The sequence below is a fragment of the Astatotilapia calliptera genome, chromosome 20 (genome assembly GCF_964374335.1).
Source record: "Astatotilapia calliptera chromosome 20, fAstCal68.1, whole genome shotgun sequence".
In the NCBI taxonomy this organism is placed as follows: Eukaryota; Metazoa; Chordata; class Actinopteri; order Cichliformes; family Cichlidae; genus Astatotilapia; species Astatotilapia calliptera.
Window position 1 is genome coordinate 23290456 of NC_137441.1, and position 16865 is coordinate 23307320.

Consider the following 16865-nt stretch of genomic DNA (forward strand, 5'->3'; position numbering starts at 1 on the left):
CTAATATTAATAAGATTTTTCGGACACCAAGATTTTTTACTTTATAAATGCATGAACGTTTATATTTATTTATGCAAAAGGTTGCTGAAAAGATCCTCATCTTTCAAAAGACACACTTATAACATTCCCAATTCCAAACTCAACAAGAGAGAGCGGCGCTTTCTGAAACTTATTTAGCTGAGAGTATGGTGAAGAATAAGCGGTGATCCCACTGAAGAATGGTCTGGCAACACTAAACAGTTATTTTGAACAGCCTTTTAGAGATATGAGAACATAAATGGGTAAATACAAGGGCCTCTGATAACAATGTACTGTTGAAGTTCCGGATAACAGTGAAGAAGAGTCAGCAAAGGGTAAGATGATAAATGAGCACTTAAAGAGATATATGTATGGCGTCTAAAAGCCGAGAGGAAAAAAATGCAATCATGTTTAGAAATACTAAATATTACTTCAAAGTTGGTCTTGCTTTTTATTGTTCCATGTGATTTAGCATTAATTTCAACATTGTCACATTTTATGGCAATAAAACACACATCCTAATCTTGTTTGAGCCAGCACAGAGACAATAGCTATTTTGTAAGTTTATAAAGAAGGAAGGAAGAGCTGTATGACTCTAATGGCTCATTCAGTTGATGCTCCTCAGCAGTGCAGTGCATAGATATGTGCATATGTATCACAAGTTAAAATCAATGAACTGTGTCATAAAGGCAAGTGATAATTGAAGTTTCTCCTTCAAGTATATTGTGAGAAAACAAAAATAAATGTAAGTTGACTCTCCTGAAAATCTCCATTAGGGTCTGACAAACACAGCATCACCCTGAAATTAATACCAGCCATAGGTAGCCAACACCTGTGGTGGATTGTAAAACCCATATAAACTAACAAATCAGGAAGATCGTAATACTTGAGGAAAGGAAACACTATGAACCTATAGAAACAGCACTTAAGTTTATCGTGAGTCTTAATTAAGATGTTCAAGAAGTGGCCCAGCGTGTCTGATTCTGCCTCTTCAAAGTTATATTTTACAAATGTAAAATGTCACAGTAGCTTCCAACTGCTCGGAAACCAAGTAAACAAATTAATCACAGGCTATTATAGAAATAGCAGGGAGTCCATCTCATTTTTCAATTCTGGATTTTTAGCGGTCTGAATCGTGACAGTAAAAGATGTTTCTCGTTAGGCACCGCTTCAAGGGCAGCTGCTTTTATGGAAGCAGGGCTCTGTGTCCCACTTGATTGCAATGGACCGCCACAGGATACTTTCAATTTTTTTTTCATAATCCGTCTTAAATCTGCTTTTTTGCTCTTCGTAGAACATAGGTGAAAGTGCTGCAGTCAAGCCAAGAGCTTCATTTTATGTCTTTCTGTTGAGCACATCCACAAATCTTCACACACTTTACTGCAGCTATTTTTAACTTCTCACCGTAAAGCATTGCACTAATGAAAAACAAAATTGACCCCTCACAAGGTTAATAGCCATATAATTTATGCGCTTGTTCTAAAGCTGTTTTTGTATAGCTTATATTGTCTTTGAGTCTGTTTTACTTGCAGCAGTAATCACATTTGCATGCACACAGTAATCCTTTGATTGCCTTTAACCTTATTACCACAATAATTCAATCAGGATTGTTACACTTAGCAGGAAAAATATTCACTCACTCTACATTTCACGCTTTTTTGTTGTTATTGATTCAATATGTGTACTGCCATCACTGAGCACCCGTGTGTATACCTGTGAGCATGAGCGCGCTTGTATTTAAAAGGTTCTTTCATGTAATGATCTACTAGTGGGTGTGGACAGCCAAAGCCCCGTCCTCCTGGGCATGAAGCAGGTATGGAGGAGACAGTTATTTCTCTAGCTTCACATACTGAATAGGGTAGTAGAGTCATCGGCGCAACTTTGTGCTGAACTTTGGGGGGGTCAAGATCTCTGTCTAAATAAATAAATAAATCTGGGTAAATTCCTAGATGATTAAACATGCTACTATTTTGCTGGTAATAACTGAAATGAGTAAAGAAAATGAACAGCCTATTAATGCAAGATAATTCATAATTTTATTGGGGGGGGGGGGGGGGGGGGTTATATTGGTTGGGTATGATTATTGGGTGGGGGTCATAACCCCCCTGGAAATTAAGCCCCTGAGTAGAGTAGGGCTCCATGGCGCAAACTAGCCTTCATACATGTAGTGTTTTATGTCCACTTAAAAGTCACATTGGCAACATAACCAGGGAAAATCTCAGACAAAAAAAAAAAAAAGAATATTAGGCTACCTTTTGTCGAATCTCCAGCGTTATAGTTTCATTCTGCAACTCGAATATGTTTCTTTCAATTCCATACTCTGTTTGAAACAATCATTTTACCTTCCCTCCATTTAGCTTTATTCTGATTGGGTGGTCCTCGTAAACAAAATGTTTCAACACACTTTGGTGCTTACAGCTATGGCTGTGCACCTGAGATGCTCGCGTACATGATGTACATCATGATGCTAAATACAGCTATTTGTGTTAATAATGCTAAAAGTTAAAAGAAAGAAAGTAAAAAAGTAGCTCTTTGAAAGATATCTTTTTTTCTTCTTCTTTTTTCTTCTTTTCTTTTTTTTTTTTTTTTTTGTTACCAGCTATTGTAGAAAACTAACTAAAATTTCTATTGAGAGCTCCAGCAGATTTTCCTTCTGTTCGGACTGTAATCAGCTGACCTGAGCTGCTGCTGCCCTCAGCCACTTTTCCAGCTGAGTTAAAGTGGCTGAGGCAGAGTGTAATGTTAGCATGTTGGTTATGTCCAGCTTTCACATACAGTCTATAACAGTTCTCCATGTCAGCACCACAACCACACCCTGATTTGAAAGAAGTCAGTAGGTTGAGCTAATACGAAGTATCTTGGGGAGTCCTGTTTCTTTTTCAGAACATTTAATGTGTGAAAAAAGTCAAATAAATTGTGGTTGAAGCCATGAAAGCACAAAAAATGGCACAAATTTAAGATAATGAATGTAGAAAAACAGCAAGTGAGCCATATGGCAGTTGGGGAAAAACACAGAAAGAGAGCAAGAGAGATTTCTATGGCCATATTAATCATTGCAACATCCTCTGCATGTATTTTCTACTTTTAAAGTACTTTAAAGTATGCTGCTGAAATCATTATCTAATAAAAGCTGTAACCGATGAGACAGCGTCTGAGAGGATTCACTGTGAAGGGGGCAAAGGTTTCCCTCATGCTCACAGTGGTCCTTAAGTAAGGCTTCGGAGGCATGAACAGCTTTAAAATCCATCACTGATGCAACCAAAGCGCTGTCTTACTTGGTATCATTATTTTCCCCTCCCTTGTCACGCAGCACCTGGTGCCAAATATCACATGACAAATGCACAAAATGCAAGTGGTATGTCTTCAGGAGACAGATGAAGCCAGCTGTGTTTCCATTTTTCATGTCTGAAAAGATCTCTGCAAACATTAAGATGACAGAGAACTTCTGAAAGTTTTGTCTTTTGGACAAGACCTCCAGTGAATGGCTACATTAACCTCCTGATGTGGAATTGGGCAAAAAACATAATACCCAAATCAAGCACTCTTTCTCATTATTTAACAAATGTGGCGTCACCTGTTTGTCAAATGTGAAATTAGAAGCTGGTTTATCAGTTTTTTTGTTAAAAAAGGACATGATCCACATTGTTTGAAATCAGAATGGACAATGAATCTTGAAAACTCTGCAGCCAGCCATGAAAAGCCTACAAATGCAGCTTCCTAGATATGCTAAGAGGTATTCTTTGATACCTTAGCTGCTGTCTCATGCAATAGACTTTAGGAGTTAATAAGTACTGTATCTCAGAGCTGCTGTTTCCACATATGCTGCTATATTTTATCCTAATGACACCGAGGTCCAGGGCTGATGGTCCATGTCTTTTTATTCCCAGGTAGTGATGTTTTGCCCAGCATGATTGTAATGCTGTAATACCACGTATTGTCCTGCGTGGGAATAATTCTATCCGAGAAGGTTTGATTCTACCTTTTACATGGCATGAAATGGCCAGTTAGAAGATCCACATATTACTTTGTACCCCCAGAAACCCTATACCCATCATCACTGGCCTCCCTGCATCATTGCTAGTGTGGCGGTGATGCAAACATGGCATCCAAGGTCTTGAGCCCACTGTTTCTCCTTGTGAGAGTTGGTCAGATGGAACCTTTTGCACAACTGCCAGGCTTGGGAGCATCCAGCATCCACTTGAGGATTTTGGTACTCCGGAGACACCGTCAGTTTTGAATATCAGTGGCTTTTTATAGCTGCCTTTCAGTGTTATTTGTCTAAGGGAAACTTTCCTTAATGAGCCTTTATCTAACTGAATTCATCCGTACTCTGAGTCACTCGCTAATCTTTTCACGGTTTGATGATTTCTTCAGTTTATGTGAGATATTGGCAGTTTTCATCACTCTCGCAAAACATTGCACTATTCCAGGCTTTTTAATCTTTTGGGAGATCTTCAGAAAAAAAAGATTTTTATGTTGTCTATACTGGTATGCTACTTTTTTATCTGTACTAAATAAACAGGATGTATATAATGATTTCTGCTTTTAGTTCGTTCCATTCAGAGACTACATTGACAGATCTGGCAACCAGGTCCTCAGCATGGCTCGACTAGCGAAGGACGTCCTTGCCGAGATCCCCGACCAGCTGCTGTCTTTCATGAAGAGCCGAGGAATCGAACCGCGACCAGCCCTGTCCTCCTCCCCACTACCGCAGCTGCACAGACACATCTGACCCCCGACACAGTCTCTGCCTTTCTTGGTTCTGCTTCTCCCTCCTTGCTTACCTCGGCTCACGTCCCTCACTCTTGTTTTTCACTTTAAAAACAATAGTGAGAGAAAAATCGACCCGTCACTCACCCTTCTTCCTCTCTCATCACCCGTGGGGATAAACAGGCACATCGTAGCTACACAGCGGGTGTCATCCCTGACCCGCCCACTGCTGTAGCTCTAAATCGCCCTCTTATTGCTTTCATTTACTGTTTGCAACTGAACCGTGACCATTCCTCCCCTCTGATACCAGACCGTTCAGAGCCTGGCTTTTTTTGTTTGTTTGTTCTTAATTGTCTGATTCCCCTCTCCAGACACATTTGGAACAAAAGGTTTTGCTGTTGGTCTTCGGCCAGTGTTGCCACTCATCACATTTGGCAGGAGTGCTGAAGCTAAATAAATTCAAATTTCTTGATGAGGAATAGACTCCAGCTCGTATCAGGTGCTGTGGGGTTACTTCGACTGATTCTTTGCAGTGACCGATCACAACAATAAAATCTATTTTCACCCAGCCGTTTTATGATCTCTTATTGTTGCTGAGCCAAATCTGAAACTGTAATCGAGAATGCAAACTACTTTAGTATAATCCATTCAGAGAAAATAGAGTCCTTGGGTTTCTCCTTTTTAAGGTAGGAAATAAGTGTTGTTAGAGCTAATATGGGGAATCCACACACATGTGGCCTGTCACAGACTTAGACACACACTCGCCTCTGTCAGACATGCCACACCCACACTCTCTTTGCCCAGCATGGGCCGAGGCTGGGTGCAGATTCCCCTCCTGCTGTTAGAGAAATGCCAGACTCTCCGGCTGCCCTGCAGAGAGGAGGAAGAGGGAGGAAGGAAGGAAGGAGAAATTGTAGGTGGGAGTAAAGGGAACCGAGGGGAGGAATGGGTAAGAGAATGAGCAGAGAAAGAAAAAAAAAGTGAGGAGAAAAGAGATGCACAAAGAAGCGAGGAAGAACAAAGCATCGGGAGATCTGTTTTGTTTGAAGGGAAAGAACAATGAGGCAGATGTGAGCTGGGTTGGAGACAGCAGCAGAGAAGGCTGTAGCTCAGTGCCATCTTTAGTTGGAGAAGCCTTTGTATGCATATTTACAAGGTGTGGAACAATCTCAATGAGGGATAAACGCACATTCTATGAAAAGCAATATACCTGACTTCCAGTGTAATGTTTGCCCTATGCATGTCCCTTCCTCTCCCCTGCCATGACTTGACATTTTATTCCCCAGAAGACTGGAGCTGTGTGCAAAGTTGGCAAAGCCTGCCACCTAGTGTTCACCCCTTGTATAGCAGGGTATCTTTATTATGCATGACTACTGTACATTTCTATACTAACTCAAACAGTACCCACGCATGAACAGATGCAGCTCATCTTACTATCTTAATTCAAGACAGGCATTCCAACAAACAACAGAGGCCCGTGTAAAGAACTACAAGCATCTTTGTGAAACGTGTCACTCTTCAGAGTTAATGTCAAGTGTGACAATCGTGGTTTATATGGGATGTTTTATTTGCTGTGTGACCATATAGACTTTTTCTAAAATAATCCGTTTCAACGTCATGTTTATTGCATGTCGGGGAAGCAGAAGTGTTGCAGTGTTTAGATAATTGTCATCACTCAAAGTGATTGTCCAAAATAATCTGTACTGTACATTTTCATTTGCAGATTTTGGAACTAACTTGTATGCCTTGTGTCCTGCAGAAACATGTGAAATTACATGTATTTTTGATATTTTGGCAGGGTCATGAAAAACAGAAATGCAAAGACTCTGCGAGATGCCAGTGGTATTAGAACGTTTTCTGAACTTATTTAAAGCCCTGCTGTGATTTTTGTCTATCCCCTACTGTTGTCCTATGGCTGTATGAACTTAAAGGCAACCTATTATGCTTATTTCTAACTTCATATTTTTATTCAAGTACTCTACTAAAGTTGCTTTGCATGAGTCACAGCTCAAACATAATCCTTATTTATCTTATACTGGGGCTTGGTGCAGCGCATCAGTTCGTAACCTGTCTAAACCAAGCTGTTTTATGCATTTCCGCTGATTGGCTACCCAACATAAAAATCTGACTTAAACAGCAGATTGGTGGAGCTTTGTGCTTGCTGACTGCGCTGTGGCTCTCGGTTGACCGTATCAGTGATATCTGCTCTGTGAGACATCATACAGAGCCATGGTTAGAAAAAACAAACTGAAAAGAGAGTTTTCAAAGCAGCTTGAACCCTGAGTTTTAGCTTGCAGGGATAACTGACACCTACCCTGAGCTCATTAGCTGAACCTTTGGTCATGTGAGTATAAGGAAAAGCATAATAGGTGCCCTTTAAAAAAACAAAACAAGATGGTTAAAGTTTTATTGTATATAAATGTTCTTTTTGCTTACAGTAAAGCTTCAAGAAACTTTTACATCTGTATTTCAAACAGCTAAATTGTATGTTGACATTTTTTAGAATGTCCATATAAGGGGAATGTAGATGTTTGACCTAGAAACCCTTAACTGTTCTGACAAATATCTTGTCGTGTTTCAATATGAAGTTTGACTATGTCTGTGTTTACGCATATCACCTGAAGGTGATGATCTGCAGTACAATATATCCAAACATAAAGCAACACACTCTTGCTGGTTGTATGTTGTATGTAGTAATTCATTCAGCAGCACTATAGAGATCACTCAGAATGAGTTCCAGCTTTAAATTGTTGGTTCATTAAAAAGATTAAAGAGCTTTAATACATAATGGGGGTGCATTTGCTTCATTACCGATTTGGATTCATTGCCCTATATCTGTTTTCATCTTGTTGTGAAAATAAATACAGTACTTAACAGAGCTCCTCAGTGAATCGCCACCTTATCACAGTGGAGGGTTTGGGTGGCTCAGTGATCCCATGTTTGGCTATGTTGTTTCACAGGGCAAATTTCCCTGGGTAAGGGGCCACAAAAAAGAAAAAGAAGAAAATCCAGCGACCAGTTTAGCTTTCCCAGGATAGGGCTACTGGGGCCCCACCCTGCAACCAGGCCCAGGGAAGAAGCACCTAGTGGCTGGGCCTTGGCGTGTATCCTTGTATCCTCACTGGTTCACTGTCTATACGTTGGGGTTTGCTTAAGTGGATCAGAGGGCTGCATGCGCCTTCAGGTCAGGAAATAGGTCCTGACTGTCATTTGCACTAAATTCACTTGGTGTGGTGCTAGAGGGTGCCCTAACTGGTCACTCCATTTTCCTAGTGGGAGACTTTAACGCTCACTTGGCCAAAACCAGTGATACCTTGAGGTGTCTGGCTGGAAGAAATGGCATGCCTGATACAAACCGTCTCGAAAACCTGCAACTGAATCTCAGTTTCAGGAACATTTTTGTGAACTACAAAGTCTTACCTGCTGTGCATTCAAAAATGTTCTTTGAAGTCTCTGAACTTTTTCTAGCACATCCTGCCATTATGTCTTTTCTACTATTAGTGACAAATTGTCAGTGTAGACAGAACTGAATCGTTTTGACCCGCCCACCGCCAAAAATCAGAAAAAATCTTTTTTAATTAAAATTCTAATACGTTCACTGTGTATTTGACCAGCTTTGCTAACATGTATCTATGTGTTACATAAGTAATTTAATTAATATTACAAATTTAGGTTTAGTTTTGGGTGCCCAGAGCAAGTACTGACTATTACCACTCATTTGTGGTAAGAATAATTTAGAAACCCAGTGGATGACTTGGGAATCCAGTGGTTTTAAGATACAGATAACAGATGTCCAATTCAAGGCTTCCAGTTTTATCGAACAGTTTCTTTGAAAAAACAGATGATTTTTAAAAAGCTAAATTATTGTCAGAAAAACAGCATTCTTGCAGACACAGTTAAACTGATTTGTCAGTAGAACTGGGTCTACAAAGCAGAAAGCGTCTGGTGCCAAAGCCCCTTTCCTTTGAGAATATACAAATATCTGTTTTGAGAGATTATGGTAAATTTGTCTAAAGTGGAAATGAGAGAATAACAGAAGAAAAAAACCTTACTGTTCAAATTACTCTCAAGTATCCACAGTGCCAACACTATTCAGTTGTAATTTTGATGTAAACCTAAAAGTCTTTAAGTGTTTATTCTGAGTAATTGAACTTTCAGTATTGAAGCTTCGAGGAGTCTCTCCACAGCAGGTCTGACAACATTATTTCCATCATAGTTCTTCAGGTCTTCATTAAAAAACATTTAAAAAAGGTAGATAAATATTTTCCTCTGATATCCTGATTTTGAAACAGTTACTGTGTTTGTTTCATAAAAGACTTGGTCTGGCAAATCTGTTGGATCCTTTCAGTTTAATTTACCAGACAAACAGGTCTGTGGACGATAGTGATGGGTCGTTCGCGAACGAAATGGCTCTTAGAGCCGACTCTTTGACGTGAACGACGCGAGCCGGCTCCTTATCGCGAGCCGTCACGTGGGTTTTTTTTTTCTTTCTCTCAGCCTCTCTCTCGCACTTTTTTTCCGCTTCACTCTGCATGTGAGCCTTGTGCTTTACGCTGGGCAGAGGGGGGAGGGGCGGTAGTTACACTCAGTAGCACAGGAACAGAGCCAGAGAGAGAGAAAGAGAGGCAGGGACAACAACATTAGAAAGGTATAGTAATCATCCACAACTATTTTCGGTTGCAGATGATAAAGGATTGAGAAAGTTTATTCATGCAGGTCCATATGACAGAGAATATGCATGTTCTTTTAGTTTTCATATTATAATTTATATTTAATTGTGTTGTGGTTTGCAGTGTTTTGTGTTCTTTTCACTTTAAATTTGTGAAAGGAAAAAGCTGAAAATTTAAATAGTTAAAAGTTGAAATGTGAATAGTTGATTTTTGTATTATATGATTTATTTATTACATTTTATGTGGAGTGAATAAATAAAAGTATATTTACGGTGGCCCCTAGAGACAAAGCACATACAAACTTCAAATCACGTACGAACTCTGAAGCATGTACAAACTCCAAAACACGTAAGAAACACGTACAAACTCCAAAACACGTAAAAACTCCAAAACACGTAAAAACATGTACAAACTCCGAAGCACGTAAAAACTCAGAAGCATATAAAAACTCAGAAGCACATACAAACTCAAAACACGTACAAAAGACAACAGAAGTGCTCCAGGATGCTGGGCGCAGTGTTGAGCCTTTGTTATCTTGTGGCTACACAAGCCAGCAAGTACCAACGACCGGATTTGGTGTGTTGTAATAACAGGTAAATGAACTTTTTTTTAAATTATTTGAATATATATATGAGTGCCTGTGTATAAATACACAAATACACACATGCTTTCAATTGTGTAATTTAAGTGATCTAGTAGCTCTGCTTTGGAAGTTCAGTTAATGCTAGAAATGTGTTTTGGAGTTTGTACGTGTTTTGTCTCTAGGGGCCACCACATATATTTATATATAAACATATATAAATAAAACCACTTGTTTTTACGTTAGTAATTCCTTTTGTGCATAATTTTATATTATTGTTAATAATAAATTAATTAAAGCAACAAAACAACCTGAAGAGCCGGTTCGGAGCCGAAAGAGCCGGCTCTTTTTAGTGAGCCGAACCGAAAGAGCCGGATCTCTAAAAAGAGCCGGAAATCCCATCACTAGTGGACGATGCAATCAAAATCAGATTACATCATATTTGCCAAACCTAGACTTCCTGAAAGCTACGCAAAGACACCATTTATCATCATCATCATCATCATCATCATTTATTTATTTATATAGCACTTTAAAAACACACCTGGTAGACCAAAGTGCTGTACAATACTAATATGCACATAGTAATAAAACCAGACATAGCAATAAAGTTAAAAAACAATAAAAAAATATCAGTTACCCACAGAGTTAAAAGCCAGGGAATAAAAATAGGTTTTTAATAAAGACTTAAAAACTGGCACTGATGTAGCCTGTCTAATATGGAGAGGAAGGTTATTCCAAAGCATTGGCGTGGCAACAAAGAACGCTCGGTCTCCTCTAAGTTTCAGCCGTGACTTTGGGACCGAAAGCAGCAACTGCTCAGCTGACCGAAGGGAACGAGTGGGGACGTGGGGCTTCAACAAGTCAGACAAATAGACAGGTGCCAGACCATTTAGAGATTTAAAAGCCAATAAAAGGACTTTAAAACGGATCCTGAATTCAATTGGAAGCCAGTGTAAAGAGGCCAAAATCGGAGTGATGTGATCAAATTTTCTTCTGCCAGTTAAAAATCGTGCCGCAGCATTTTGCACTAATTGCAAGCGTGAGAAAGTGCCCTGCCCAACCCCTGTTAAAAGAGAATTACAATAATCTAAACGTGAGGTAATAAAGGCATGAATAACACTTTCCAAGTCACGCTTGGAAAGAAAGGGCTTAACCCTTTAAGACCTACCATAGAACCAAGTTCGCCAGAGCTTATATTATATTTTTACATGCTGTGGAGCCATTTTTGGGAGCATTTCAAGTTGCTATACATCAATACAACCATTATAGCCCAAACTTTAATAATATGTCTGCATTAAGTGCATAGTAATTACATAAATTGCAAAAAAGTGCAATAAACTACAAAAAAATTGAAAATCGTTTTTGTTTTTTTAACATATATTTCTAGTTAGAGAAATTTAAGAGGCTTATCCCTCAAAACTGTAAATACAAAAAAGTTACACAAACTAGTTTCCCACCACAGGAAATTTATTTTGAGTGTCTTCATAGTTTTATTTTTGAAATACACCAATTTTTATATACTGCAGGAAAAACGAAAATAAATATTATAGTGCAAATTTGCAAAATAACAGCATATGCATCAAAATAAACTATTTCCAGCAGTGCAATATGAGTCCTAAGCATCCCAGAAACGACACAGAAAGTCATAAAGTCAAACATAACTTTTTAAAACACATAACAAGTAAAACACAAGCTCATAAGGCCCCGATCGTAAAAAACTACATTTCCGCAAAATGACGTCACTTCCGGTTTCGGGCAGGTCATGCGGTCATGTGATAGTTCGCGCTGATGGACGTAGGAAGTGTTACAAACAGCTGATGGATCGGCGAAGCGTGTTTCTGGAATATCATGTTTTTGTTGCTGCAAGTGATTTTTATGCAGTTTTTGCAAAGCTATATGTGGAAGGAAACTGTGACCTAGGACAAGCTGATGGCATAAGATGTAAGTACAACTCCTCCAGTTTCATATGCAAAAAAAATTATTGCGCTAGCTTACTTGGTTGCAGAGCTACCGGGATTTAAAAATAGTTACGCAAAACAGAGCGTGCCCGCTCCGATCGGCTGTAAAGGGTTAACCTTTGATAAACGTCTGAGGTGATAAAATGCTGATTTTACCACCCCGTTTACATGGTCATCAAAGGTGAGTGCAGAATCAATTTTAACTCCGAGATTTGTGATCGAACTCTTTAGTTGGGAAGTCAAAGCTGCAAGATCAACATCCAGAGTATGAGAAGAACGATTTGGGCCAAATAAAATTGCTTCTGTCTTCCGATCATTAAAATTTAAAAAGTTTTTTGCCATCCATGCTTTGACATCAGTAAGGCAGTCAAGCAGAGGTCCAGTTGGAAGACTATCAGCATGACTAAAAGGTAAGTAGAGCTGGCAGTCATCTGCGTATAGATGGAATGGCACTTCATGCTTTCAGAAAATCGCGCCAAGAGGCAAGAGGTACAATGAAAACAATAACGGCCCAAGAATAGATCCCTGTGGCACACCCCAAAGCAGAGGGGCCACAGAGCCGACCCCAACTTAACACAAAAGGTCCTATTTAAAAGATAGGACTTTAACCACAAAAGTGCCGAACCAGAAATTCCCACACAGTGCTGTAAGCGGGAGATCAGCAAATCGTGGTCCACAGTGTCAAATGCAGCTGTCATGTCCAACAAGACCAGCACTGCATATTTACCACGGTCTGTCGCTATCAGGATGTCATTCATAACTTTTACGAGGGCTGTCTCCGTGCTGTGGAATGGCTTAAAGCCGGATTGAAAGATTTCTGACAATTTAGATTCATTCAAGTAGTCCATCAACTGAGTATAAACAACCCTTTCCAGAATCTTACTAAGAAAGGGAAGCTTAGAGATGGGTCTAAAATTTGATATGACTGAACTGTCTAAGCCTGGTTTCTTTAAAGGATGTATGACTGCATGCTTAAATTCCCTAGGTACTTGACCAGACAAAAGACTAGTATTAATAATGTTCAGAATATGTGGTCCGATGATAGGAAATACCTTTTTAAGAAAACGGGGAGGAACAACGTCATTTGGAGAGCCACACGGTTTAGCATTCAACACAAGTTTCTCTAAATCAGATAAAACAATTGGTAGAAAAGCAGAGAACAGACTTGAGCAAGAACCATGCATGGCTGGGTCAGCAATAGGTAGAGTCGGAGGTCTCAAACTAGCAACCTTTTCCACAAAATAATTAAGAAACTTATTGCACATAACTGCAGAAGAGTGCAAAAGAACATAGCCTTCTGGATTAAGTACAGAATTTATAGTGTTATATAGAACACGAGGGTTATGCGAGCTGGTAGCAATAAGTTGAGAAAAATAGGAGTGCTTGGCAGCCTTTACTGCTCTCTGATAGACTTTCCAGCTAGTCTTAAGAGCTTCCATAGAGATGCACAGCCTATCTTTTTTCCACCGTCTTTCACATCTTCTACATTCTTTTCTAGCGGCTCTGGTAAAATCAGTTAGCCAAGGACTAGCCTTTGGCTTGCATTGTCTGAATATAAAAGGAGCGACAGCGTCGAGGATTTATGGACTTTAATTCAGCTTTCTATCAAATCATCTCTGAAACTCTTGCCATTGCAATCACCCTGTTTGTCCTCTCCATATCAACCCTGGAAGCTCTCACAAACAGTGTGTGCATCAATACTGAAATAAAGATACTTTTCATCTTAACTCTTTAGTTACCCTTTATGACTGATTTAAAGTTTAGGTAGGTAATACACATTTAAAACAAAACAGACTTTTTGGTATAACTATTCTACATTTGCAAACTGAAAATGGCTACTTGAAATAACTTTAAAAAAAAACTTTGTATTGTATGTCCCCCTCTGGAAATCGACTATGATGCTTTGTACTCTGTACAATTTTTAGTTTACAGACTTTGAAATTTAAACCTATTATTATATTATATTATTATAGATAAAGCTACCCAGCAGCATATATAAGTAATTAAAATAATCTCAAGATGCAACATTAACAATGAATACATATTAATAAATCAGTTAATACAATCCAGCAATATAATGTATTTGAGTACCTGCAGTTTAGGTACATATTTTAGTTCCAGTTTGAAAGAATCATACAGTGTTTGATCCCAGGTTACCCAGATGCACCATTCTTTGAACTATGACAACAGTGGACCCGTTGGTGCCAGATATGCTGTGACGGCCAATTGAACACAATCACCCAAAGAGACAGAGGAGTAACTCTGACTGGATGTAAAGGTGTTTCTAAAAGAGGTGTTTTGAAGCAGGCCAGAGTCAAGGAAAGTAAGAGTTCATTCAGACAGACTGAAAACAGGTCAGGAAATTACCTCTGAGCAAAGTGTAATGTTACTGCAGATAAACTGCTTTTCATGTAGCAGTCACCCAAACATCTTTTCATTTTCAGTAATCCAAAGCACCTCAGTGTGCTACACTTCTGGACAACAAGCAGATCCTGATGTCATTACAACGCTCTTCTTTCCCCCCCCCTCCTTTCTAAACATAATATTTTATGAGTATGTGGAAAGAAACAAGGAACAACATCTGGCAAAAACGTGTGTTTTTAAAGGGACTTGAACAAACCTGGTTTTGTGGGACTTTGGGTAATAGGTCAGAGAGGCTTAGCTCAGGGAAACTTTGGGTAAATATAAATGAAGCTTTCAAGCCCTGAGAGAAAAAAAAAAGCAAGAAACTGGAGGCACACGTGAAATTTTCAGGAAGCTGCTTTAGGGCTACCGGGGTTGGGCAGACTACGGTCAGAATGTGCGTAACACTTTTCAAGAAAATTGCTTTAATTACTGGTTAAAGACAAAAGCAGTAGAGTTTTTGAGTTTGATCCAGAGTGGTTTGCTTAAATGTTAACTATAGGACCAAGGTAGGGTACAGCTCAGCAAGACTTTAAGAATACTTATGAGATTCTACGATGTCTGCGCCCAATTCAAAGTGTCAGAATCCATCATATAAGCTGCAAATTAAAGCAGAGTAAATAATCAAAGAGAGAAGAAATAAATCGTGTCAGGTTTTAAAAGACTCCATAAAAGCACCAGTAGTATTACCTATAACAACAATGCAGCCTTTCTGTTTTTCCACTTACCTCACCACCAAGCTGCTTTATAAAACAGCTTTTTTGTTGTTGCCATGCTGTCATAGCCGAGAGGTGCTGCAGATGAAGGTAAAAACCAAAGAGAAATAAAGAGCAAGCTGGCAAAATCTCATGCTGCGTAAATGCACGTAATGTGTCTCTTGAGGGGATGACTCAAATACCTTTAAAGAAACACTTTGAAATTTAATCAGATGATAATTTGAACACTACTCTCATACGAAGTCAGTTAGCATAGTTTGTAAACCTATGCTAACCGGCTATGCTGGACCAGTGTTTATGCTAACTGGGTTGAACCGTATTGGCAAGAAGAGCTAGCTCTCCTCCTATAAGCACTTCAAAATTTATTAAATAGATAAATAGTGATAACTAATAGACTTTTGTTATTTAATCCATACAAAAATTGGGAAAATCTTTAGGACATAACTATATCTAACTGAGAGATCTCCAGTCAGATATAGTTTTCTACCCAACTTTTACGTTGACCTTTTGGTTGTGCTTTATTTCTGATGAGTCAAAGAGATATGTCAATGCTTCACTACAGTTTCTCCTTTGTGAAGAAACAATCTTTGAATGTGGATTTTGTTACTTAGCCAGACTAGCTGTTTGTTGTTTACGCTAATCTAAGCCAACCAGTTGTACCTACCGTAATTGTACTTACCAAGTATGCATTTTGTGTATTATATAAAATGTAAACTCATCTGTAATTTAAAGGTCTATATTTTAATGATCTGCATGAACTTTTTCACACTAAGGAAAAAGGATCCAGCTTAGCCTGGGGCTTCTGAGGCAACCTGCTATAATGTGAACTGCTATTTTGGATCAAATTATCCACTAAATCCCTGGTATATTTTGTATATTATGTTAACAGCATACTTGGAAGACACTGCTTGCTACATATTGCATTTATTCTCATTACAGTCAGTTCTGTTAAATCCAATCAAAATTGATGATCTCAGTGCAAGATGTCCAAAAGTACCTGACAATACTTCTCTTCCTCATCATATAATCTTTGCATCTTTTCCCATCACTGGATTCTGTGAATAGGCTGAGACATAATTTAAAGCTATTAAATCATGATTTGGCCACTACATACTGAAGCTAACCATTTTTTAGATCAGAAGAGACTGACGAAGAAGAGGAATACATAATACCCCTGTTTTGGACTTTGAATAAAGGCAATGCTTTGTTCTCTGTGTCTGTAAACGGTTTGGATTAGGACTACAGATGCAAGACTTGGAGGCATAATATTCTCAGCGGAGCATGGCAATAGCCATGAGAGCAGCGTTAAACACTGCAGCCTCTGTCCTGGAAAAACAGTATCTGGGAGCTGAGGAGTCTTGGAAAACAATGTTGCAGATGACTTTATTTAGTACCTTTTAGAGTATAGCACATCCCACAAGCAAAATGTCAGACCTTTAAGGTAAAGCCCCAAAGATTTTCATTGTCGGCCAGATTTGTGACACCATTTATGCTCAGTGTTAACCTTTCAGATCCACTTTAAATGCATCTGAAAAATAACCAGTTGACGTCTTCCTCCATGGTATCAAGTCCAAGCTCTTTCTTTTATGAAAATACGACCTGTACCATTTCTTAAAGATTGATGATCATTGCACATTTCACTGAAGAGGCCGTAAAGTTCTACTATGACAACAATGAATCTAATATTTGCTTGTGCTTCCATCCATCCATCCATTCTTTACTGCTTATCCTTTTCAGGGTCGCGGGGGGCTGGGGCCTATCCCAGCTGTCTTAGGGCGAGAGGCAGGGTACACTCTGGACAGGTCGT

General features: G+C 39.0%; 1 protein-coding gene and 1 long non-coding RNA gene across 2 annotated transcripts in view; one reads left to right on the forward strand and one right to left on the reverse strand.

Annotated features, from left to right (window-relative positions):
• Positions 1-7516, forward strand: part of LOC113013066 (copine-9-like) — a 115633-nt gene extending 108117 nt beyond the window's left edge. Inside the window, exon 20 of the mRNA XM_026153657.2 lies at positions 4568-7516. Within this exon, the coding sequence (XP_026009442.1) occupies positions 4568-4750 (183 nt within the window). The 3' untranslated portion in view covers positions 4751-7516. The remainder of the gene's footprint in view (positions 1-4567) is intronic.
• Positions 1-16865, reverse strand: part of LOC145422921 (uncharacterized) — a 131988-nt gene that overhangs the window by 70466 nt on the left and 44657 nt on the right. The window lies entirely within an intron of this gene.